At 45.0% G+C, this 24,187-nt stretch overlaps 1 protein-coding gene across 1 annotated transcript; it reads left to right on the top strand.

The window, feature by feature from the left end:
• The first annotated feature begins 5,132 nt into the window (after positions 1–5,132).
• Positions 5,133–13,808, top strand: LOC125535631 (uncharacterized). The gene is made up of 20 exons (XM_048698692.2): positions 5,133–5,276; positions 5,375–5,487; positions 6,417–6,492; positions 6,594–6,736; positions 6,951–7,037; positions 7,427–7,510; positions 7,735–7,942; positions 8,712–8,797; positions 9,220–9,451; positions 9,587–9,707; positions 10,326–10,462; positions 10,762–10,870; positions 11,440–11,482; positions 11,608–11,767; positions 11,893–11,963; positions 12,065–12,158; positions 12,275–12,487; positions 12,563–12,769; positions 12,926–13,279; positions 13,364–13,808. The coding sequence occupies exons 1-20, from the start codon at positions 5,259–5,261 to the stop codon at positions 13,487–13,489; spliced, it is 2,682 nt and encodes an 893-aa protein (XP_048554649.1). The 5' UTR covers positions 5,133–5,258; the 3' UTR covers positions 13,490–13,808.
• Positions 13,809–24,187: the final 10,379 nt, after the last annotated feature.

Here is a 24,187-nt window from a genome sequence, read left to right as displayed (position 1 = left end):
CCCTGGACATTTCTCATGTTATGTGGTCTGAACTTCTTTCTGCCATTTCTGAGCGCAAGTGCCCGATCTATGGTCCTTTCATCATGCTGCTCATTGAGAAGGCCTGGGCACATCATTATCCCAGGACTGCGCTGAAAACTAGAGAGTTGATTTCTCATGATATCAAGCGTTTGAGGAAGAAGAAGAACTGGGGCACCCAGGCCCCTCGATCTAGTGATCCACCTTCTGAGGCTGACATGGAGACCGAGGACGAGGCTGAGGCCGACAAGGATGAGGACTATGAGCCCTCCGGTGTGGAGCCCTCATGGGCTAAGAGGATTAAGCGCAAGATGAAGAAACTTTTCTGCATGGAGTCTCATGGCCAATACATGTCTCATGTCTCTGAGAAGAAGGCCCCCAAACGTCACAAGGAGCTCATGCGCCAGTTGGGTGCCACTGTTAACAGCAGATCTCAGGAGAGGATCACTGATGAGGAGGAGTGGGTTCAGCAGCATTACCAGTGGACCGATTCAGACACAGAGCAGTTTTTGACCAATGATGGCGGTGCAGACGATCCCGCTGGGATGTGATGTTCGAGATCCTCAACTTGCTATCACCTGGAGCCGTAGCAACGCTCTTTGCCCTTTTGGTGTCTCGTTGCCAAAGGGGGAGAGAGTTTAGGGATTTGTGTTGTTGTTGTTGCGAGTGTGTCTTTGTGGTTTGTGGTGTCGTTGTGTTTTCTCGCCGTTTGCTTTGTTTGGTTTTGTGCCAGTGAGACCTAAGTTCCAAACTTATGGTGTGAGACATATGCTACCTTATCTTTATCTTATCATTATCTATGTCTATCTAGTACTTTGGTATCTTATGAGTTGCATGCTTATCCTGTTATATACCCTGCTCTCTTGTAACCTGTGCTTAGATTGTTGGACTATAAAATATAGGGGGAGTGTTGATCCTAATGTGTGTGTCTTGCATTCCAAAGGCACTACTAACTAGGTGCACACATTCAGGGGGAGCCCGTCTATATTTTGTAGTTCTAAGTATCTTTACTTTCATGTCTTTTCCCTGTGCAAATCCCTGGTTGTCATCAATCCACCAAAAAGGGGGAGATTGTTAAGGCATATCTCTCTCGATGTAGTTTTGGTGATTGATGACAACATGTTTGCGGACTAACCATGTGCTTTGAGCCTTTTAAAGATTCATCCTTTGGCACGAGACGATTTCTTTCCCCTCGTAGTGTTTTTCAAGACAGTGTAGCTCATTCGTTTCTTGTTTGGTGGACTAGTTTCGTAAGAGTCACCGTTCTATCAAGAGGGGGTCTGCTTTGGTAAGGCTTGGGTGGAATCAACACGTACACATCCCTCTCTCACCCTCTGAGCTTTTTCGCTTCAACTAGAGAGCTCGTTCCCCTTGCAGTTGTGATGATTTGTGTCCAAGCGGTAGTACCGCGGTACCCAGCAGTAGTACCGCTTATGGTTCTCAGCCGCAGTACCGCTGCGGTACCGGGCTACTACCGCGTCGACTCGAGGGGGTCGCCTCTCGTGTCAGGTTGAGCAGCGCTTTGCAGCGGTTGTAGAAGCGGTAGTACCGCTCGAGAGCGGTAGTACCGCCCTACCACCGCGGCAGTACCGCGCTGGGCACATTTCCTGCTCTCTCTCTTCTAGCCCTCCCAGGCTGGGCGGTAGTACCGCAAGGGGGAGCGATAGTACCGCTGGGTCTAGCGATAGTACCGCTGCCACCTGCGGTAGTACCGCCCTGTGCGGTGTTGTTTTGGGGGTAACGGTTGGATGGGATCCCCTTCTATAAAAGGGGTCCTCTTCTTCTTCGTTGACTTACCTCTTCCCCCAAAAGCTTCATTAATGCTCTAAGCTCCATTTTCGCCCGATCTCTCTCCCTAGCCAATCAAACTTGTTGATTTGCTCGGGATTGGTTGAGAAGGCCCCGATCTACACTTCCACCAAGAGAAAGTTGATTCCCCCATCAATCCCTAGCGGATCTTGTTACTCCTGGGTGTTTGAGCACCCTAGACTGTTGAGGCCACCACGGAGCCATAGTCCATTGTGGTGAAGCTTCGTGGTGTTGTTGGGAGCCTCCGATTAAGTTGTGGGGATTGCCCCAACCTTGTTTGTAAAGGTCCGGTCGCCGCCTCCAAGGGCACCAATAGTGGAATCACGGCATCTCGCATTGTGTGAGGGCGTGAGGAGAATACAGTGGCCCTAGTGGCTTTTTGGGGAGCATTGTGCCTCCACACCGCTCCAACGGAGACGTACTTCCCTTCAAAAGGAAGGAACTTCGGTAACACATTCTCGTCTTCACCGGCTCCACTCTTGGTTATCTCGTACCTTTACTTGTGCAAGCTTATTAGTGTTACTTCTCTTGCTTACTTGTGTGCTTGTTGTTGTTGCATCATATATGTTGCTCACATAGTTGCACATCTAGACAACCTACTTTGATGCAAAGTTTAATTTGGTAAAGAAAAGCTAAAAATTGTTAGTTGCCTATTCACCCTCCACCCTCTAGTCAACTATATCGATCCTTTCAGTAGTGCCTGCAGCAATATTGGCATACTTGGTGACCTCACTATTCTCAAATGCAACATGCAGAGCTCCAACAAGGATTGCCTTGTGCTCACCTGGTGGCATGCGGCTGCGATGATCATTAACGGATCACGCTGGCATGCACTGCTGCCGGTGAAGAGCAAGGTGGTGGTGGTTAGTGACAAGGCAAGGACATATATGGTGGTGGCCATGCTCTTCATTTTTCTTTCCTGTGTCTTTCTCTATGTGAAATGTGAAATCTTTGTGGCTATGTAGAACACCAAGAACGGCCTTTATAGAATTTCTCTGGTACCAAGAACCAAGGAAGCAATGTGAATGCGTGATGAATTTTTGCAATCTGTACTTGATCGTTATCTACACGTATCTTTTATGTGATATATATTTGATAAATAAAACAAAGTTTTAGATGCATGAAATCATAAAATAAATTGCTCACAATAAAACAGAATTCAAAGCATACTTGCAGCCAATTAGATAACTTTACAAATCCACGGAATTAATTTGTCTTAATTGTTGGGCTCCCATCAGGGATTATCGTGCAGCGTCAGTAAGGGAGTGCCACGTGTCTAAGTTGGGCCAGAAGCTCTAATCAGATACAAAAGCCCGAACCGCAAACTACAGGCTTGAGGCTAACCCAAAGCCCGGAAATGTCCCTTTTCTCAAGCCTAAAACCCGAAAGCTCAGCGCGACGGAGACAAAAACGTGTGCCAGACGTGATGCCCCACTTTACGTTGTAACATTGAGTACTCAACCATCAACCTTGCCGGGCTTGAAATTTGCATTCAAAATGTCAAGTAGCCTCCCCAAGCGAGTGAAAACCATGAAACCATCACTATTCTAGCGTCATTAGCATAGACTGACATTGCATATTGTATATCAAACAAGTATCACTTTCACGGTTAAAACAGGTTGCATATATACAATCAACATACATGCATATATATGATAGATTAACATTGCACACACATCAATCCCTACATGAACGACATAGGCAAAAAATATACCTTTGTACCCTTATGGGTCTCGAGAACGAGCTCCAGAACGGGTGAAACCTGGCATGGTGTATTTACTTGACCTATGTAGGGTGTGGTAAAAATTTGATAGCGTTAGAGCATCTATAGCCAGACTCCTTATATTAACCGAGCAGACCCAGGGCCCACTGACCGGATAGGAGAGAGAAGAAAAAAGTTGACCCAACTGGACCCCTCATAGCCTCCTTAAATGCCCGGACTGTCCGACACTCCTCATGTTGCCCTCATACATGGGACGAGTATGAGGTGCGCCCGGGCGCCTGCATCCGCCACATAGGTTTTGGCCCACCCTTTCTCTTTGTTTATTCTTTCTTTTCTTTCTCTCACTTTATCTCCACCAATCACATGCATGTGACCGAATGTATAGGGTAAAAATGAGACTGTGAAAAGTGAAAATTTGAGAGGTGATCGACCAGTGTCTGCGGACTCGTCCATTCGCGTCCGCGGGCGTTTGAGGGACCGAATTTGCAGGTTGCGGCAAAAAACGCCCGCAGTGTATACATGGTCAACATTTTTATATAGACATTTAACATTTTTCAAATGTTTGATTACCATTTTCAAATATGTATTCAAATTTTATTTTCAAATGCTTGATCAATTTTTTTATAAAAATTAATAAATTTGTCATCATTTTAAATACATGGTCAACATTTTTATATACACATTTAACATCTTTCAAATACTTGATTAAAAAATTTCTAATAATTATTCAACATTTTTTGAATGCTCAAGTAACATTTTTAAAATACATGGTCAAAGTTTTTCATAAACATTGTATTTTGGGGGTACATTATTCGTATATTTGATAAACATTTTCTCTATACACATTTAACATTTTTTTAAATGCTTGGCTAACATTTTAAAGTATGTAAATTTTAATATTTTAAAGTATAAAATGGTAAAAGAAAGCAAAAAAGAAAACCGAAAATGTTAAAAAACAGGAAAAAAAAGAGGCTTCGGCCTGGCATGCGCCTGGGTAGGCCCATCTGGGGTTCCCCTTCACGCGAGGATGCAAATTTCATCGGACTGCCCGGGAGCCGTTCGGGAATTCAAAGATGCAAAGAATATGGGTGGACATTGCATGATAATCCAAGAGATGAAGAAGCAAAGTGCTTCGTTTGCGTCATGCACTTTCAAGTTTGAACGACGCAATAGCAATGGAGAGGCACATAGACTTGCCTGGATGGCGTCCTTGCTAGATGTGGGACGACATATCTGGTTTACTCTCCCCTTGAAAACTTTTGTATCCCTGTAAACTTTCATACGACGGAATAAACCGCGTTGTTTGTGTGTAAAAAAAAGCCTCGCAATAAGTGAGACATAGGGGCGCCCAACTCCATTTGCTACCTTTCTTTTAGGGTTACTCCATGTGCTACAAATTTTTTTTAGGCAAACTCCATGTGCTACATGACCACGCATACTTTCGCCGAGACCCTGCCGGCCCAAAAGACGAGCCAAACCAGGCCCGCTAAAAGTCCACGAGAGAAAAAAAAAAGCTAATTGGCGGGAACGCAGATAAAAGAGCGCCGCAAACCAAAACCCCTTCCCCAAACCCCCCACCTCGCCGCCCACCACCACCCGTCCGTTCCATTCCAATCCCCTCGCCCCCCTCCCTTCCTTCCCCAATCCAACCCTACCGCAGCCGTCCGGCTCAATCTCCCCCCGCGGAGCCCGACGCCCCGGCACCGCAATGGAGGCGGCCCTGAAGGTATCCTCCCCGCCCGCTCCCCCCTAAACCCTAGCCGGCGCCTAAACCCTAGGCCCCGAGGCGCGCCATTCTAATCTGCGTCTGTTTTCTGGCCGCAGAGGTACTTCGGGTACACGGGGTTCCGGCCGTACCAACGGGAGATCGTGGATACGATCTTGCAAGGGCGGGACTGCCTGGTCGTCATGGCCACCGGCAGCGGCAAGTCCATGTGGTAAGTGAACAAACCCCACGCCTGCTCGCGCGCTCCATTTTGCTTGGTTGCGGTTGTGGAGGATGGCGCTAGGCGCTGTTCCTTTTTTTGTTTAGTGTGTGTGTGGAAGTGGGTGGATCTGCAGGTTGAGCACTGCAGTGGCTGAATCTAGGTTTGGGCGCTGCATTTGGTGGATATATTAGTTGTGCTGTATCCCTTGGCAGTGCTCTGCTTTGCGCTCCAGCGATTCCGCTGGTTGGATTGCTAAAAATTGTTTTGGAGAGTCTGATCTGCATTACTGTTTTTGGGAGAAAATGTAGTCATTTTGGTGATAAATGCTGGGATTCTGTAAGCTATAAAGTGGTTAAATCATCGTCAACGGAGTATCCAAACTCATCTAGTATTCCAACTTGTCATCGGATCAGTGTGAGGCTAAGAGAGCTTTGCCGAGCATGATTATAAGTTATATTTTGTGCCAGTGGAGTTGGTTGATGGTCAGAGATTGCGAAGTATGTGCCATCGTTTCACATTTTGGTGACATTTTTATAACATTGATAAACGGGTGGTCATGTATAAGCATCTCATCTCTGTTATGGCGACTGCTAGCTTGTCGATTGTATGTACCCAGCAGGAACTGCTGGGGAAGAATTTTGTTTGTTTACACAGATATATATATATAGTGGATGTTCTATTCGCACAATCGTTTATTGACCTTTTTTTTAAATGGGTGAGGGTGGTTCTTTCTTGAAACTGGGCAGTGTGTTTGTCATCGTGTCAAAAGAAAAATTATTGAAGTTTCTGATTTTTTTAGTTAAGGACCTGAAAATGTGTTAAACATTTGCAGGCCATCGGAAGTAAAAGAAATATGCATCTGTTTAAAATTTTGATGTTATTACTTCCCCTTGTATGTCGGAAACTTAATTTTCTCACGGCAATTCTTTTCATGGCAGCTATCAAATCCCTCCACTGGTTGCAAAGAAGACAGCTGTTGTTGTCAGCCCTCTTCTGTCACTGATGCAAGATCAGGTATGATTGCTAGATACAGTATAACATTTTTGGTGCTTTCCTCATTCTGGGTTTGCTTTGACATGAAAGCTTTTATTGTGGGTCTCATTTACTTCAAACAGGTCATGAGTTTAAAACAACATGGTGTGAGATCTGAGTATCTTGGCAGCACCCAAATGAATAGCTCTGTTAGCAGTGAGGCTGAAAAAGGCATGTATGATGTTCTCTACATGACCCCTGAGAAAGCTATTGCACTTCCTTCAAGGTGAAAATCCTGTGATATAAAAACAGATTATGGTCGTTATTGACTTATAGTTTGCAGCACTTACAAAACTATAATTATCAATTATTTGGCTGAGATGGAAGGCACACACTTACGAAGCTGCAAATTACTGCTCATGTGTCTTCTTTGGTCCCTTGTAGAATTTAATAATATGGCGGTGGGTCTGTTGATTTACAGTTTTCAATCTTCTATCCAGGTTCTGGAGTAACTTGCAAGCTTCCGGAATCTGCTTGTTCGCCATTGATGAAGCGCATTGCATATCGGAATGGGGTCATGATTTCAGGTCATTTGTTCTTCTATTGTGTGAATTATTTCTTCAGCAAAAGGGCTGATAATTTACTTTCATTTAAATTTTTGATATGTCTTATGCATGTATTTCAAAAAGTCTGTGTGTGCTGATGTCAAATGTAAGCAGTCAGTTCATATCACCCATCAATTCTCGCTCGGTTTCTCTCAACCTTAAATTCTGCAATCAAACTTAGCGACCAGTCAGTCTATTACTCCCTCTGTCCCAAAATATAAGAACGTTTTTGACACAATCATAGTGTCAATCATAGTGTCAAAAATGTTCTTATATTTTGGGACGGAGGGAGTACTTATTACTTATAGCTTCTTTTCTTCATTGCAGTTCTCTCTCTTATTACTGTTTGTAATTCTCTCCGTTGTATGCAGGCCGGAGTACAAGCAGCTGCATTTATTGCGTGAGCACCTTTTGGGTGTTCCCTTCGTTGCTCTAACTGCGACAGCCACAGAAAGGTATGGATGTTTCACTATCAGTTGTTTTTACCTGTTTATCCTGCTTTTGTTGATATCCAATGGTAATGCCTTTCCTCTGCTTGTTGTAGCTACTTGCATATTATTACCATAAATATTTTTGCTCACTATGATGATTGCTTACTTGTTTTATTTATTTTCCAGAGTGTCTATATCCCTTTTCTACCTGTACCAAATTTGTGGTAACTTCCAATTTGATTTTCTAGGGTCCGTGGAGATATTGCCAATTCCTTGAACCTGAGCAATCCTCACGTTGCAATCGGATCATTTGATCGTCCTAACCTTTTCTACGGTGTGAAATCATACAACCGATCTATGTCCTTTATCAGTGAACTTGTGAAAGATGTCTCAAAGAACTGCACTGTTGGTGGCTCAACAATCATTTACTGTACCACCATCCGGGATACTGAACAGGTTTGTATTTTCCAGCGTTGTACATTTTCATTCTTCTATATTTTGAGGCAACTGGTACACAAGCACGGTTATGGCTGCTTGTAAGTGGGAGCTGTGTGGTCTTTAAATTCTTTAGGAAAATATTAAGTTCATGCTGACTCAGTAAGACTTTTTTGGAGAAAAATAATAAGCTTGAAATAAGTATGGGATACTTCTCTGTTGATGATTGATAGTATCAGGCATTTTCTTCTTCTGACTGATGTAACAGATTTTGGAGAGTAGTCAAACTTTTGTTGGGTACACACATTTAGATCTGTACTGTATGTAATGTAGATACACAATTATAGGTTTATATACATTTTTCTTGGAGTAATATGGGAATTTCTGGGCTCCAGTTTTGATCGTAGAAGCTGCTTTTAACATATACCTTGTGCCTATTAGATTACGCTAGGATTGATTTATCTTTATCTTTATACTTATAATGATCTGGATTGGTGTCGGTCCATCGACCCTCACAAATTCCTATTAAGTTGGTAAAAAGATTAATTACTGCAATTATCTTACATTCTATGTAGTAGACAGATATCATGATCTTTTGATTAGTTGATTTGATTGATGTATATTTCGAGATATTTTTTCATTTGCACAAAGTTAGGGACTAATTATATAAGTGTTTAAACAACTCATGCAATAGAAAATGCTTCTATAGAAATGCACAAGCATTTAAATTCTGTAGCAACACACATGTATTTAGCTAGTTAATGTGCTAAATGCGACTTTTCTCTGTCAGGTACATGAAGCAATGATCACTGCTGGAATCAAAGCTAACATTTACCATGGTAAAATGGGTAGCAAAGCTAGAGAGGAATCCCATAGGTCTGCCATCTATGCACATGCCAACTTTTTTGTTTGGCTGTTCATCGTCTCTTCTTTCCTTCTCAATTTGTTTTGGACAAACCAAATTCCTTAAGCAGATTGAATTGATGAATGCTCAGAGTACCATTCTGAGTTCATTTTAAACACTTCATCTAAAGAATGATTTGCCAGTAAATATACTGGATCAAGCCATTTTATACCTCTTATGATTTACAACTCATGAGGGTTATTATCTGATCTGACACTACAAAACACTGCCAAGATAATGTTCTGTTACTAACGCTTTAGATCTTGCAAGTAATCAAACGAGAAAATATAACAGATATGAGGCATTAAGTGTAGTGAGTTCTCATACAGCCTTTTACAAATGTTGGCTTCACAACGTAGTGATTTTGATGATAAATTATGGTCCCCCTTTGCAGATCATTTGTTAGAGATGAAGTACTTGTGATGGTGGCAACTATTGCATTTGGAATGGGAATTGATAAGCCAGATGTTAGATGTGTAATACACTATGGATGTCCTAAGAGCCTAGAATCGTACTACCAGGAAAGTGGGCGTTGTGGAAGAGATGGACTGCCTTCAGTGTGCTGGCTATATTACCAAAGAAGTGATTTTGCAAAAGCTGACTTCTATTGTTCTGAAGCAACAAATGTATGTAAATATTGGGCACACAATCAGGACTTCATGTCACACTTCAGTGATAAACATACACGGCTGCAGTTTGATTCCCTTGTACTGCTTACCTGTTTCATTATCTCATGGTGTATAGTTCTTACTCATCTACAGGCAACTCAAAGGAATGCCATCATGGATTCCTTCATGGCAGCACAGAAATATTGCCTCCTTGCTACGTGTCGCAGAAAATCCCTGCTGCAGTACTTTGGTGAAGAGCGTTACACCGACTGTGGTATGTTTATATCACACTAGTATAGAAAAATACATCAACATCTACAACACCAAATTATTGTGATTAGATTCATCATAAAATATATTTTTTATGTTATAGATATTAGCACATTTTTCTATGGACTTTGTAAAATATAGAGAAGTTTGACTTGGTACAAAACCAGCACATCAATTAATTTGGAAATGGAGAGGCTGAGGGAGTTCTATTTTATGAAGGTTACAAACCACCGGACACAGTATCCTTATGTATTCGGTATTCCCAAAGCCAAACATCTTCAACTACTCCCTCCGTCCCATAATGTAAGACGTTTTTTGACACTACGCTAGAGTAAAAAAACGTCTTATATTATGGGACGGAGGGAGTAGAACCCATCACAGGCCCAAGTCACTGCAAAACCTAGAAAGCTCCTTCCACACAAAGCACTGTCTGTCAGCTGCTATGCATGTTTTATTTTTCTTCTTGTAAATACATATATACTCGCAGTATCCCTGTACTTTGTGTAAGGAAAATGTTGTATTGTTGTACCAATACCCGCATATTCTTTGCTATATCGGCACATGCTACATCAAGTCTTGTCTCAACCGTGACATTGATTTACAACATGCCCTTAATCTTCAGGTAACTGTGATAATTGCACAGGGACAAAAAATGAGAGGGATTTGTCAAAAGAATCTTTCTTATTGCTGTCCTGTGTCAAGTCGTGTGGGGGACGCTGGGGCCTTAATATGCCAGTTGATGTTCTCCGTGGATCACGAGTAAGTTTTTCTATCATTGATGTTTGCTATGTTCCTTAGTTTGTCACATACATTGGCTAGTTTAACTTGATTGGAGATCGTCTATGCGCTGATAGTCGGGAGCAATATGCGGCATTATTATTGATAGTAAAGGGATTTGAAATATATCTTTGCTGAACAGTTTTGGAGTGTGTATTGTTGTACATGTTTGCAGCACCTACACTGCACACAGCAGTACTTTTTTTCTTAACAACCTTGGATATTTTCCGCATTTTTAAAAAGAAAGATGTTGTATAACAAGTGCTTTCTCATTTTTGTAGGTTAAAAAGATACTTGAGAAGAACTACGATAAACTTCCAATGCATGCGATGGGAAAAGACTATCCGCCAAACTGGTGGAAAGCACTTGGCAGTCTGCTTATGGCACATGGTACTGTTATGAAGTCTGTATACTCAACCAATTATTCACTTCTTGGCTAAAGCAAGGCATTCCACAAAAAATACCTGCTCCATGTGCAGACTTTATCTCGTGCTTGTTTTCTTCTTTTTCGAGAAAACTTAATAAGGTTGAAGGGCTTCCTATATAGTATCACAGTTTTGGTTGGCCCTAAGCCTCACTGAAAGTAAACTCATGAAATTTCTTGGGAGATGATGCAGTTTTTGCGATGTTTGACTTAGTGTTAAATGTGTAATACCCCCTCCGTCCCAAAATTAGTGTCTCAACTTTGCACTAACTTTAGTACAAAGTTGTACTAAGGTCAGGACACTTATTTTGGGATGGAGGGAGTAGTAAATTACCACAGATTTCTGATGGGGTTATTAGCTTACTATCATGCACAAGCATCTCAACTGGACATTTTACACTTGAAGTGGTATAATATTTACTTTGTTGTTGGATACACTGAGCAAACACCATTCATCAGCTGCCAGTACAAAGCATTTCTGGCATCATTATTACCGGTGCTCTTTTTTTTTCATTTTTCTTGTTATTTTGTGCAGGTTACTTAAAGGAGACTGTCAGTGATGGATTTAGATTGGTCAGGTGCTTTGTTGAGTATTTATTTTGTCTGTTTTGTCCTAGTGATGCTCCGAATTCTTTTTCGCTGGTACTTCTCATTGTGGTGACTTTAAGTAATCACCATAGTAACTCTGCATCTCCATCTTTAGTGTTAGTCCAAAAGGGGTCAAGTTTCTCTCCGATGGTGGAACGCCACTGGTTTTGCAGCTGACTGAAGAGATGATTGGGCAAGAGGAGCAGGGTAGTTCACAGAATAAAGAAGGGGGCTTAAATCCTTTAACCACCGCAGAATCTGAAAAGATATCTGAGGTAGACCTGATCGGATTTCCTCATTAATGACTTAGGCGTTGTGCATTTTTCTTTCACACAATGCTGTTTTCTTCCTTTGTACATTTGATTTGAGATTTTGTTTGTGGTGTTGTTTTTTCTTTCAGGAGGAATTGAAACTCTACCAAATGCTCTTGAACGTCAGGATGAAACTTGCTCAGGATATTGGAACTGCACCGTGAGTTAAATTTTGAATCTGAAATGGCATTTTTTGGGCTCTATGCTACTTAGGTATTGGAACAGTCATTGAATTGAATCTCTCCAATCCCATTGTTTCAGATATGCTATATGTGGTGATCAGACCCTAAGACACTTTGCAAAGATTAGGCCTTCTACTGGAGCCAGACTGGCCAATATTGATGGTGTAAACCAGGTATCTCTTAGTAATGATACTTCGCAAATGCTATGCTGTAACAAGGACTATGCAAGAAAGTGTGATCATATTTTTTCCCTCATCTGCTCACATAACATCTGACCTTTTGTTTCCAGCACTTCATCTCGCGCTACAGTGGCACTTTTGTCCAAAATATCGCACAATTCTCAAAACAGTTGAATCTTTCATTGGATGATTCAGCAGGAGTAGAGGATATGATGTCAGTTCCAAAACCTGTAAACAACAGTCTTCCAAGAAACTTGGGTGATGCCAAATTTACTTCATGGGAACTGTGGCAGAAACAGGAATACTCGTTCAAGAAAATTGCAGTGAGTTAGTTTTCGTTTTTGTTTTCTACTGACCTTAAACTGAAGTTCGCAGCTTGACATGATAGTGCATTCTAGCATTTTCGCAGAGCAGTGCCGATAAAAGAGCAGACGGTTATTTCATACATACTTGATGCTGCTCGGGATGGATGTGAGATGAACTGGAATAGGTTTTTTGAGGAGACAGGACTGACCCCTGAGATAGCTTCACAGATCCGTCTTGCCATTGCAAAGGTTGGATCACGTGAGAGGTTGAAGCCAATAAAAGAAGAGCTTCCAGAAAATGTAATTCTTCTTCCATTATTCATTATGCCATTCTGTGTGATTAAGTAGATCATAGCTTCAGCAAACGTAGGAATCACTTCTGAGCCCATTGTATGTTCATCCAAACCATTAGGGAATGACTAATCTGCTGGGTGAAATGCTGCATGGCAACTGCAGGTAACATACGAAATGATCAAGATATTCTTCGCAGCTGATGATCTTGGAGCGTTAGAGAAGACTTTTGGCAACGGTCCTACTGACGAGTCTCCTGCCCAAACAGCCGAGTCGGCAAAACCCTGTTCCCATGGCAGCGAAGCTCTGGAGAAGGGTGATCAGGGAAACCCCGTCATCATATCAGGCACCTGCGATTCAAGCCCTTCGACAAAGAGATCCCAGACCGACGGAACTCCGCTCTCTGCCGATGAGCCAGTAATGAAGCTGCAAAAGATAGAGGAGCAAGGGACCGAACCTACCACCACAAATGTTGCAACCGAGGACGCTATACTTGAGCTGGCCGCGAGCCGCAACGGGGTAAGCCATCCCATTCCCCTCTGAAGATTCTTTGACCAGAAGTCCAGAACCTTACTTGTGCTGAGCATTCTCAAACCGTTGCAGGTTTCTTTGGAGGACGCCGTCAAGCACTTCAGCGGGTCGAAACGGGAATCCGTCGTCGAGATGCTGGAGAGCCTCCGGTGCAGCTTCGCGGTGTACATGAAGAACGGCTGCTACTTGGTTCTGTGACCAGCGAAAGGGAAAGAAGGATGGCGCCATTTGCTGCTCTTGGCTTGTTCGTGGCGTGGGTGTTGGTTATGGCTTTTGGGCTCTGGGACCTTGACGGCGCTCTGCATCCCAGTTCCCATATTTTGAGGGCTTGCCTTGCCATGGAAATGCTCTTTGGTTGTGTATATACGTAGGTACTCAAGGAAGTGAGCGTAGCTGAGTAGTAGAATGGACAATTTCATCACTAGTCTGGTTCGACCCTTTCTAGACTCGCTCATATGCGAGTTCCTATTTATCGGTATCTTTTCCTGCAAAGCGCTTTTTATTTTCTAGAATTGTCGGAGGTTTTTTTCCACCGGCATTGCCCCGCCCTGCCCAAACCGCTTCCCAGGTAACCACATCTCCAGTTTTTCTTTTTTAAGATAACCACATCTCCACCTGGTTCTGCATGTGGTGTATGTAACTACTGTTGCCGCTCTCCACCGCCCAAACGCGATTCTGCCTCAACATTCTCTGCCCGAATCACCTTTGGCAGCCCGCACATTCGCCCTGCTGGGAGTGCCTAAAATCGCCGCCTGGAATGAGCCGGCGCAAAAATTGAGCCATATTCGTGGATTTTCATTACATAGCAAAATAGATAACTAATCTAAAAAAAACTGGCTGAATGCCGAGTAGTTGCCATCGTCGCCGCCGTAGTCGGACTTCTCCTTGACGCGGCCGTCCCTGATGGACCCCTGACCGGCGTCGTCGTCGTCACTGTCGCAGATGATGACGACTCCGCCTTCGTCGCGGCCGCGTCGGCGCTCCGCGAAGCGGCACAGGGCGGCGCACTGGCGCTCCTTCGCCTTCTCCAGGCGCTCCTTCTCCATCACTATGGAGTCCCTGCACGCCCATTCCAGGGCCGCGTCGTCGTCGTCGAGCTCCGTCTTCACCGGCGTGAGCCCCGGCTCCGTCTTTGGCTTGACGAAGCGCGGAGGAGGAGCCGACGAGGAGGCGCGCCGGCCGCCCTCGTTGATGGCGATGCCGGCGCTGCGAGTGCGCCGGCCGAGCGGCGTCTCCGCCGCGGGCTCGGCCTTGACGCCGAGCAGGGCCGGAGTACCGGAGGAGTGCGAGGAAGATCGCGAGGAGGAAGAAGAGGAGCAGGACCCGAACCTCCTTGGCGCCCATGGCCCGGCGCGTCGGTGGTGCGCCGGGGCGGCCACCCTCGCCGGGTATGCCAACGGCGGGTCGTTGCCGCCCTCGACGTACGTCAGCACGCCCTCGAGTGTGCGGCCGAGGACGCCCCACCACAGGTGGCGCCCCTCGCTGTTCTTCTAGCCGCCGACCACCGACGCGCCGTTGGTGGACGCCAATCGCTGCTGCTGGCGATGCTCGAAGTACGCCGCCCAAGCCGCGTGGTTGTCGGCGGCGTACCGGGGGAGGGAGAGCTGGGCGTCGGTGAGGGAGGCGCGTACGACCTCGACCTCCTCTGCGAAGTATTTGGGCTTGGCCACGGCGTCGGACAACGGGGGAATGGGCATTCCCCCGTCGCTGAGTCTCCACCCCGTCGGCCCGGCGCACATGTCCGGCGGCGCCGGGATGTTCGCCTGGAACAGGAGCCAGGACTCCTGTTCGCGCAGCGAACGGCGGACGAAGCCGTTGGCCGCTGCCTCGTCTCCGGGGAAACGCTCTGCCATGGCGACGGGCTTGGGAGAGGTAGAAAGGGAGAGGGAGGGGCTGGGCGGCGGCGCTCGGGAGAGGTAGAGGGAGGGGCTGGGCGGCGGCGAGGTGCGGGGCTGGTGTGGGCACAGGCGAGTGAGGCCACCGTCTATATAACCGCGCCGCGCCCGTGTGTACGCGTGCGAGGGAGGGGAGGCGTCGGCGCGCCGTCCCGTGACGCGCCGCCCGTGAGGAATCAATGGCAAGGCTGACCGGCGGCAGCCTTGCCATTGATTCCTCGTGGGAACCGAGGTCGTTGGGGAAAGATGAGGCGCCGTGTCGCTGACGCGGCTGGCCCGCGGCTTTTTCGCGCCAAAACAGCTCGCCCCGGCGCCCCCGGGCGCCCCCCAGCGCGCCGTGTTTGGCCTGGGTCCGCCGACGCTGTTTTCGGCCTAGGTCGGCGAAAATCGGGCTCCTAGGGGCGCGACTGGGCCGTTTTTTCGGCGCCGGCGCGAAAAAATCGTCTGGGAAGGCCTTCCCGGGGCGCGGCTAGATATGCTCTAAGGCACCGTTTGTTTGGGCTTTTACTTATGCTTTTATAGTTTTTTCACTTTAGCAAAAAAGTCACAAAAACTTCTACGCCCTCCTTTCCTAAATATTTGTCTTTCTAGAGATTTGAACAAGTGACTACATACGGAGCAAAATGAGTGAATTTACACTCTAAAATATGTCTATATACATCTGTATTGATAGTTCATTTGAAATCTTTAAAAAGACATATTTAGGAACAGAGGGGTAGATAGGGTTTCTTTGTTTCGGCGTTTGGCTTATGAATCAATATTGTTATATGATGGTAAAGCCAACACAAAAATCATCTGTTTGGAAGCTTTTCTCTACCTAGAGAGTCTCCCGCCGCCGTAGCGGCCATGGAGGCCACGAGCGACCTCCCACCCCCCACCCCCCTCCTGGCACCGACCCTTCTCCTTCACTTCCCGACGCGGCCGTGACCAAGCCCATGGCCCAGCGGTGCCTAGGGTTGGTCCCGTCGCTAAGGTTTGTGGCCGCCACTCTACTGCCATCCCCGGCGCCTCCAATGGCCCCGCTGTCACCGCGTCCATCTTTTCCCCCACCGCCCCTTCCAGTCGCAAGCAGAGGAGTCCGTCGCGTGATTCCTTCGCACCGAGGGCGAAGAAGACGGCTCCTCTGACACCCATGCATTTGCCTATGGCATGTGTGGAGCCTTCCCCCGACAACCTCCATGGAGCCCGAGGCGAGCTCGCCTGCCCCGTGGCCACCGGCGCGCTGGTGGTGCTCGAAGAGATGCCCACGAGGCAATTCTAGTTTTAGATTGATATTATAGAAAGGCTAGCAAGTCGAAAAAAGAAAAGAAAAATGTTGGCTTTGTAAACCTTGTCTCTCTTCTTGCTATAACAAGTTTTTGGCGATCCAATATACAAAGGTTGCTGGAGATGCTCTAAGCCCGTAAGGCTAGATTCTTCTTAAGTGTCAGCATTGTGCTCCACTCCCACACCTCTAAGTCTCATCTTGCCTCCACTTACGATGACACACAAAGTGAGCTACATCATCACTTCATGGCCTCGCCGTCACTTGAGCTTGTTGGGCCATGCCAATATAAACTATTCTTTGCTAAAGGGGAGAATAAGATTCACCCGTTTCTCGGCCCCTTTGCCATTCTCTACCAATTTCTATGGCATAAAGTTCAACAAAAATAACTGTGTGGCAGTTTCTTTGGTCCAAAAGGTGTGATGACAGAGTAGAAATAGTAGGATGGGGTGCGCGATTTTGCTCTTACTCTTGGCTAGAAAGTTTGATACCACATACCATGTCTTCTGCAGGTGCGCGTGTGCCGTGGACTTATGGCGAGCTATGGCGCAAGTTTGGATTCTACCAGATGTCTCCAAGCCACGGAACACAAGGCTGAAGTGGTTGTTCGAAGTGGCCGCTGACCTTTAGGACGATGACCGCCAATGCCTACTGAAGGTATTATGGCCGTGCTAGCACGTTCTTAATGAGATCACACATGACAAGCAGGCGCCACAAGACGCATGACAACATCGAAACGACGGCTTTGTAAAGGGCAAAATGGTGATCAAATGAAGCGGGTGTTGGGGATCCTATATCACATGTGCAGATTGCTGGTCCCAACACATGAAATCAGCCCCCTTTTGGTTGGATGGGTTAAGCTCAATGTCAGATCTTTCTCTACTGGAGATGGAAGTGCGGGTGCCGAGATGATCCTTCTAGACCATGCTGGTGTCATTACCTTCTCGGCTTGCCGCTCATTATGGTCTTGCACCGATGTTTTGCAAGCTGAACTGGCTGGAATGATGAAAGGGCTATCCTTGCTATCAATTGATCGTCCAGTCATTCTCGAGTCTGACTACCCGCAAGGGGTGAATATGGCGAACTTGGAAGCCAAGGAAAATTCTCAATATGCCATGTGTTGGAAATATGCCCTAGAGGCAATAATAAAATGGTTATTATTGTATTTCCTTGTTCATGATAATCGTCTATTGTTCATGCTATAATTGTATTATCCGAAAACCGTAATACATGTGTGAATACATAGACCACAACATGTCCCTAGTAAGCCTCTAGTTGACTAGCTCGTTGATCAATAGATGGTCATGGTTTCCTGACCATGGACATTGGTTGTCATTGATAATGGGATCACATCATTAGGAGAATGATGTGATGGACAAGACCCAATCCTAAGCATAGCGCAAGATCGTGTAGTTCGTCTGCTAAAGCTTTTCTAATGTCAAGTATCATTTCCTTAGACCATGAGATTGTGCAACTCCCGGATACCGTAGGAATGCTTTGGGTGTGCCAAACGTCACAACGTAACTGGGTGGCTATAAAGGCACACTACGGGTATCTCCAAAAGTGTCTGTTGGGTTGGCACGAATCGAGACTGGGATTTGTCACTCCGTGTGACGGAGAGATATCTCTGGGCCCACTCGGTAGGACATCATCATGAGCTCATTGTGACCAAAGAGTTGATCATGGGATGATGTGTTTACGGAATGAGTAAAAGTGACTTGCTGGTAACGAGATTGAATGAGGTATTGAAATACCGACGATCGAATCTCGGGCAAGTAACGTACCGATTGACAAAGGGAATTGTATACGGGATAGATTGAATCCCCGACATCGTGGTTCACCCGATGAGATCATCGTGGAACATGTGGGAGCCAACATGGGTATCCAGATCCCGCTGTTGGTTATTGGCCGGAGAGTTGTCTCGGTCATGTCTGCATGGTTCCCGAACCCGTAGGGTCTACACACTTAAGGTTCGATGACGCTAGGGTTACTAGGAAGACTTGTATGTGATTACCGAATGTTGTTCGTGTTGGGGAACGTAGCAGAAATTCAAAATTTTCCTACGTGTCACCAAGATCTATCTATGGAGAAACCAGCAACGAGGGGAAGGAGAGTGCATCTACATACCCTTGTAGATCGCTAAGCGGAAGCGTTCAAGTGAACGGGGTTGATGGAGTCGTACTCGTCGTGATTCAAATCACCGATGATCCTAGCGCCGAACGGACGGCACCTCCGCGTTCAACACACGTACGGAACGGAGACGTCTCCCATGCCTTGATCCAGCAAGGAGGAGGGAGAGGTTGATGGAGATCCAGCAGCACGACGGCGTGGTGGAAGTAGCGGGATTCCAACAGGGCTTCGCTAAGCGCTGCGGGAGGAGGAAGATGTGTCACGAGAGGGAGAGGGAGGCGCCAGGCCTTAGATTGGTTTGCTCCTCCTTTTTCCCTACTATATATAGGGCCAAGGGAGAGGGGGAGGCGCAGCCCTTGCCCCTTCCTCCAAGGAAGGGTGCGGCCAAGGGTGGGGAGGAGTCCATCCTCCCCAAGGCACCTCGGAGGTGCCTTCCCCTTTTAGGACTCTCCCCTTTTTCCCATCTCTTGGCGCATGGGCCTCTTGGGGCTGGTGCCCTTGGCCCATATAGGCCAAGGCACACCCCCTACAGCCCATGTGCCCCCCCGGGGCAGGTGGCCCCACCCGGTGGACCCCCGGGACCCTTCCGGTGGTCCCGGTACAATACCGATGACCCCAAAACTTGTCCCGATGGCCGAAATAGCACTTCCTATATATAATTCTTTACCTCCGGACCATTCCGGAACTCCTCGTGACGTCCGGGATCTCATCCGGGACTCCGAACAACTTTCGGGTTACCGCATACTAATATCTCTATAACCCTAGCATCACCGAACCTTAAGTGTGTAGACCCTACGGGTTCGGGAGACATGCAGACATGACCGAGACGTTCTCTGGTCAATAACCAACAGCGGGATCTGGATACCCATGTTGGCTCCCACATGTTCCACGATTATCTCATCGGATGAACCACGATGTCAAGGACTTAATCAATCCCGTATACAATTCCCTTTGTCTAGCGGTACGATACTTGCCCGAGATTCGATCGTCGGTATCCCGATACCTTGTTCAATCTCGTTACCGGCAAGTCTCTTTTACTCGTTCCGTAACACATCATCCCGTGATCAACTCCTTGATCACATTGTGCACATTATGATGATGTCCTACCGAGTGGGCCCAGAGATACCTCTCCGTCACACGGAGTGACAAATCCCAGTCTCGATTCGTGCCAACCCAACAGACACTTTCGGAGATACCCGTAGTGTACCTTTATAGCCACCCAGTTACGTTGTGACATTTGGTACACCCAAAGCATTCCTACGGTATCCGGGAGTTGCACAATCTCATGGTCTAAGGAAATGATACTTGACATTAGAAAAGCTTTAGCATACGAACTACATGATCTTGTGCTAGGCTTATGATTGGGTCTTGTCCATCACATCATTCCCCTAATGATGTGATCTCGTTATCAATGACATCCAATGTCCATGGTCAGGAAACCGTAACCATCTATTGATCAACGAGCTAGTCAACTAGAGGCTTACTAGGGACATGGTGTTGTCTATGTATCCACACATGTATCTGAGTTTCCTATCAATACAATTATAGCATGGATAATAAACGATTATCATGAACAAGGAAATATAATAATAACTAATTTATTATTGCCTCTAGGGCATATTTCCAACAGTCTCCCACTTGCACTAGACTTAATAATCTAGTTCACATTGCCATGTGATTAACACTCACAGGTCACATCGCCATGTAACCAACATCCAAAGAGTTTACTAGAGTCAATAATCTAGTTCACATCACTATGTGATTAACACTCAATGAGTTCTGGGTTTGATCATGTTGCTTGTGAGAGAGGTTTTAGTCAACGGGTCTGAACCTTTTAGATCCGTGTGTGCTTTACAAATCTCTATGTCATCTCCTAGATGCAGTTACCACGCTCTATTTGGAGCTATTCCAAATAACTGTTCTACTATACGAATCCAGTTTACTACTTAGAATAATCTGGATTAGTGTCAAAGTTTGCATCGGCGTAACCCTTTACGACGAACTCTTTATCACCTCCATAATCGAGAAAATTCCTTAGTCCACTAGTTACTAAGGATAACTTTGACCACTGTCCTGTGATCCGTTCTTGGATCACTCTTGTACCCCTTGACTGACTCATGGCAAGGCACACTTCAGGTGCGGCACACAGCATAGCATACTGTAGAGCCTATGTCTTAAGCATAGGGGACGACCTTCGTCCTTTCTCTCTATTCTGTCGTGGTCGAGCTTTAAGTCTTAACTTCATACCTTACAACTCAGGCAAGAACTCCTTCTTTGACTGATCCACCTCGAACAACTTCAAGATCATGTCAAGGTATGTGCTCATTTGAAAGTACCATTAAGCGTTTTGATCTATCCTTATAGATCTTGATGCTCAATGCTCAAGTAGCTTAATCCAGGTTTTCCATTGAAAACACTTTCCAAATAACCCTATATGCTTTCCAGAAATTCTACGTCATTTCCGATCAACAATATGTTAAAACATATACTTATCAGAATTCTATAGTGCTCCCACTCACTTCTTTGGAAATACAAGTTTCTCATAAACTTTGTATAAACCCAAAATCTTTGATCATCATCAAAGCATACATTCCAACTCCGAGATGCTTACTCCAGTCCTTAGAAGGACAGCTGGAGCTTTGCATACTTATTAGCATCTTTTAGGATTGACAAAACCTTCCAGTTGTATCACATACAACCTTTCCTCAATAAAATCGTCGAGGAAACAATGTTTTGACATCCTATCTGCAAGATTTCATAAATAATGAGTGACTGCTAATATAATTTCAACAGACTCTTAGCATCGCTACGAGTGAGAAAGTCTCATCACAGTCAACTCCTTGAACTTGTCGGAAAACATCTTAACGACAAGTCGAGCTTTCTTAATGGTGACATTTACCATCATTGTCCGTCTTCCTTTTAAAATCCATCTACACTCAACAGCCTTACGACCATCAAGGAGTTCTTCCAAAGTCTACACTTTGTTTTCATACATGGATCCTCTCTCGGATTATGTGGCCTCGAGCCATTTATCGGAATCCGGGCCCACCATCGCTTCTCCATAGCTCGTAGGTTCATTGTTGTCTAGCAACATGACTTCCAAGACAGGATTACGTACCACTCTGAAGTAGTACGCATCCTTGTCATCCCACGAGGTTTGGTAGTGACTTGATCTGAAGTTTCATGATCACTATCATAAGCTTCCACTTCAATTGGTGTAGGTGCCACAGGAACAACTTCCTGTGCCCTGCCACACACTAGTTGAAGTGACGGTTCAATAACCTCATCAAGTCTCCACCATCCTCCCACTCAATTCTTTCGAGAGAAACTTTTCCTCGAGAAAGGACCCGATTCTAGAAACAATCCTTTATTGCTTTCGGATCTGAGACAGGAGATATACCCAACTGTTTTTGGGTTGTCCTATGAAGATGTATTTATCTGCTTTGGGTTCGAGCTTATCGGCCTGAAACTTTTCCACATAAGCGTTGCAGCCCCAAACTTTTAAGAAATGACAGCTTAGGTTTCTCTAAACCATAGTTCATACGGTGTCATCTCATCGGAATTACGTGGTGCCCTATTTAAAGTGAATGTGGTTGTCTCTAATGCCTAACCCATAAACTATTGTGGTAATTTGATAAGAGACATCATGGTATGCATCATATCCAATAGGGTGCAGTTATGATGTTCGGACACACCATCACACTATGGTGTTCCAGGCTGTATTAGTTGTGAAACAATTTCCACAATGTCTTAATTCTGTGCCAAACTCGTAATTCAGATATTCATCTCTATGATCATATCATAGATATTTTATCCTCTTGTCACGACGATCTTTCAACTTCACCCTGAAATTACTTGAACCTTTCAATAATTCAGACTCATGATTCATCAAGTAAATATACTCAACATCTACTCAAATCATCTGTGAAGTAAGAACATAACGATATCCACTACATGCCTCAGCACTAATTGGATTGCACACATCAAAATGTATTACTTCCAACAAGTTGCTTTCTAGTTCCATTTTACTGAAAAACGAGGCTTTCAGTCATCTTGCCCATGTGGTATGATTTGCATGTCTCAAGTGATTCAAAATCAAGTGAGTCCAAACGGTCCATTTGCATGGAGTTTCTTCATGCATATACACCAATAGACATGGTTCGCATGTCTCAAACCTTTCAAAAACGAGTGAGCCCAAAGATCCATCAACATGGAGCTTCTTCATGCGTTTTATACCGATATGACTTAAGTGGCAGTGCCACAAGTAGGTGGTACTATCATTACTATCTTTTGGCATGAACATGTGTATCACTACGATCGAGATTCAATAAACCATTCATTTTAGGTGTAAGACCATTGAAGGTATTATTCAAATAAATAGAGTAACCATTATTCTCCTTAAATGAATAACCGTATTGCGATAGACATAATCCAATCATGTCTATGCTCAACACAAACACCAATCTCGATGGTAGAAGGAGCGTATGATATTTGATTATATCAACATTGGAAACACTTCCAACACATATCATCAACTCACCTTTAGCTAGTCTCCGTTTATTCCGTAGCTTTTATTTCGAGTTACTAACACTTAGCAACCGAACCGGTATCTAATACCCTGGTGCCACTAGGAGTACTAGTAAAGTACACATCAACACAATGTATATCCAATATACTTCTATCGACCTTGCCAGCCTTCTAATCTACCAAGTATCTAGGGTAATTCTGCTCCAGTGGCTGTTCCCCTTATTACAGAAGCACTTAGTCTCGGGTTTGGGTTTAACCTTGGGTTTCTTCACTAGAGCAGCAGCTGAATTGCCGTTTCATGAAGTATCCCTTTGTTCCCTTGCCCTTCTTGAAACTAGTGGTTTCACCAACCATCAACAATTGATGCTCCTTCTTGATTTCTACTTTCGCGGTGTCAAACATCGCGAATATCTCAAGGATCATCATATATGTCCCTGATATATTATAGTTCATCACGAAGCTCTAGCAGCTTGGTGGTAATGACTTCGGAGAAACATCACTATATCATCTGGAAGATCAACTCCCACTCGATTCAAATGATTGTTGTACTCAGACAATCTGAGCACAAGCTCAACAATTGAGCTTTTCTCCCTTAGTTTGCAGGCTAAGAAAATCGTCGGAGGTCTTATACCTCTTGACGTGGGCACGAGCCTGAAATTCCAATTTCAGCCCTCAAAACATCTCATATGTTTCACGACGTTTCAAAAACGTCTTCGGTGCCTCAACTCTAAACCGTTTAACTGAACTATCACGTAGTTATCAAAATGTGTATGTCAGATGTTCGCAACATCCACAGACAACGTTCGAGGTTCAGCACACTGAGCAGTGCATTAAGGACATAAGTCTTCTAAGAAGCATTGAGGACAATCCTCGGTTTACGGACCTAGTCCGCATAATTGCTACTATCAACTTTCAACTAATTTTTTTCTAGGAACATATCTAAACAGTAGAACTATAGCATGAGCTACGACATAATTTGCAAAATCCTTTTGACTATGTTCAGAATAATTAAGTTCATCTTATGAACTCCCACTTAGATAGACATCCCTCTAGTCATCTAAGTGATTACATGATCCGAGT

This window comes from Triticum urartu, chromosome 2A (genome assembly GCF_056163025.1).
Source record: "Triticum urartu cultivar PI428250 chromosome 2A, HENAU_Tu73, whole genome shotgun sequence".
Classification (NCBI taxonomy): Eukaryota; Viridiplantae; Streptophyta; class Magnoliopsida; order Poales; family Poaceae; genus Triticum; species Triticum urartu.
This window is presented reverse-complemented; position numbering and strand designations above follow the sequence as displayed.

What these genes read in the sequence shown, in the direction of transcription:
- LOC125535631 (XM_048698692.2), top strand. An exon ending in GGCAGCGGCAAGTCCATGTG is followed by an intron (nt 5,488 to 6,416) that starts GTAAGTGAACAA and finishes TTTTCATGGCAG; the next exon opens with CTATCAAATCCCTCCACTGG. An exon ending in TGGCCGCGAGCCGCAACGGG is followed by an intron (nt 13,280 to 13,363) that starts GTAAGCCATCCC and finishes AAACCGTTGCAG; the next exon opens with GTTTCTTTGGAGGACGCCGT.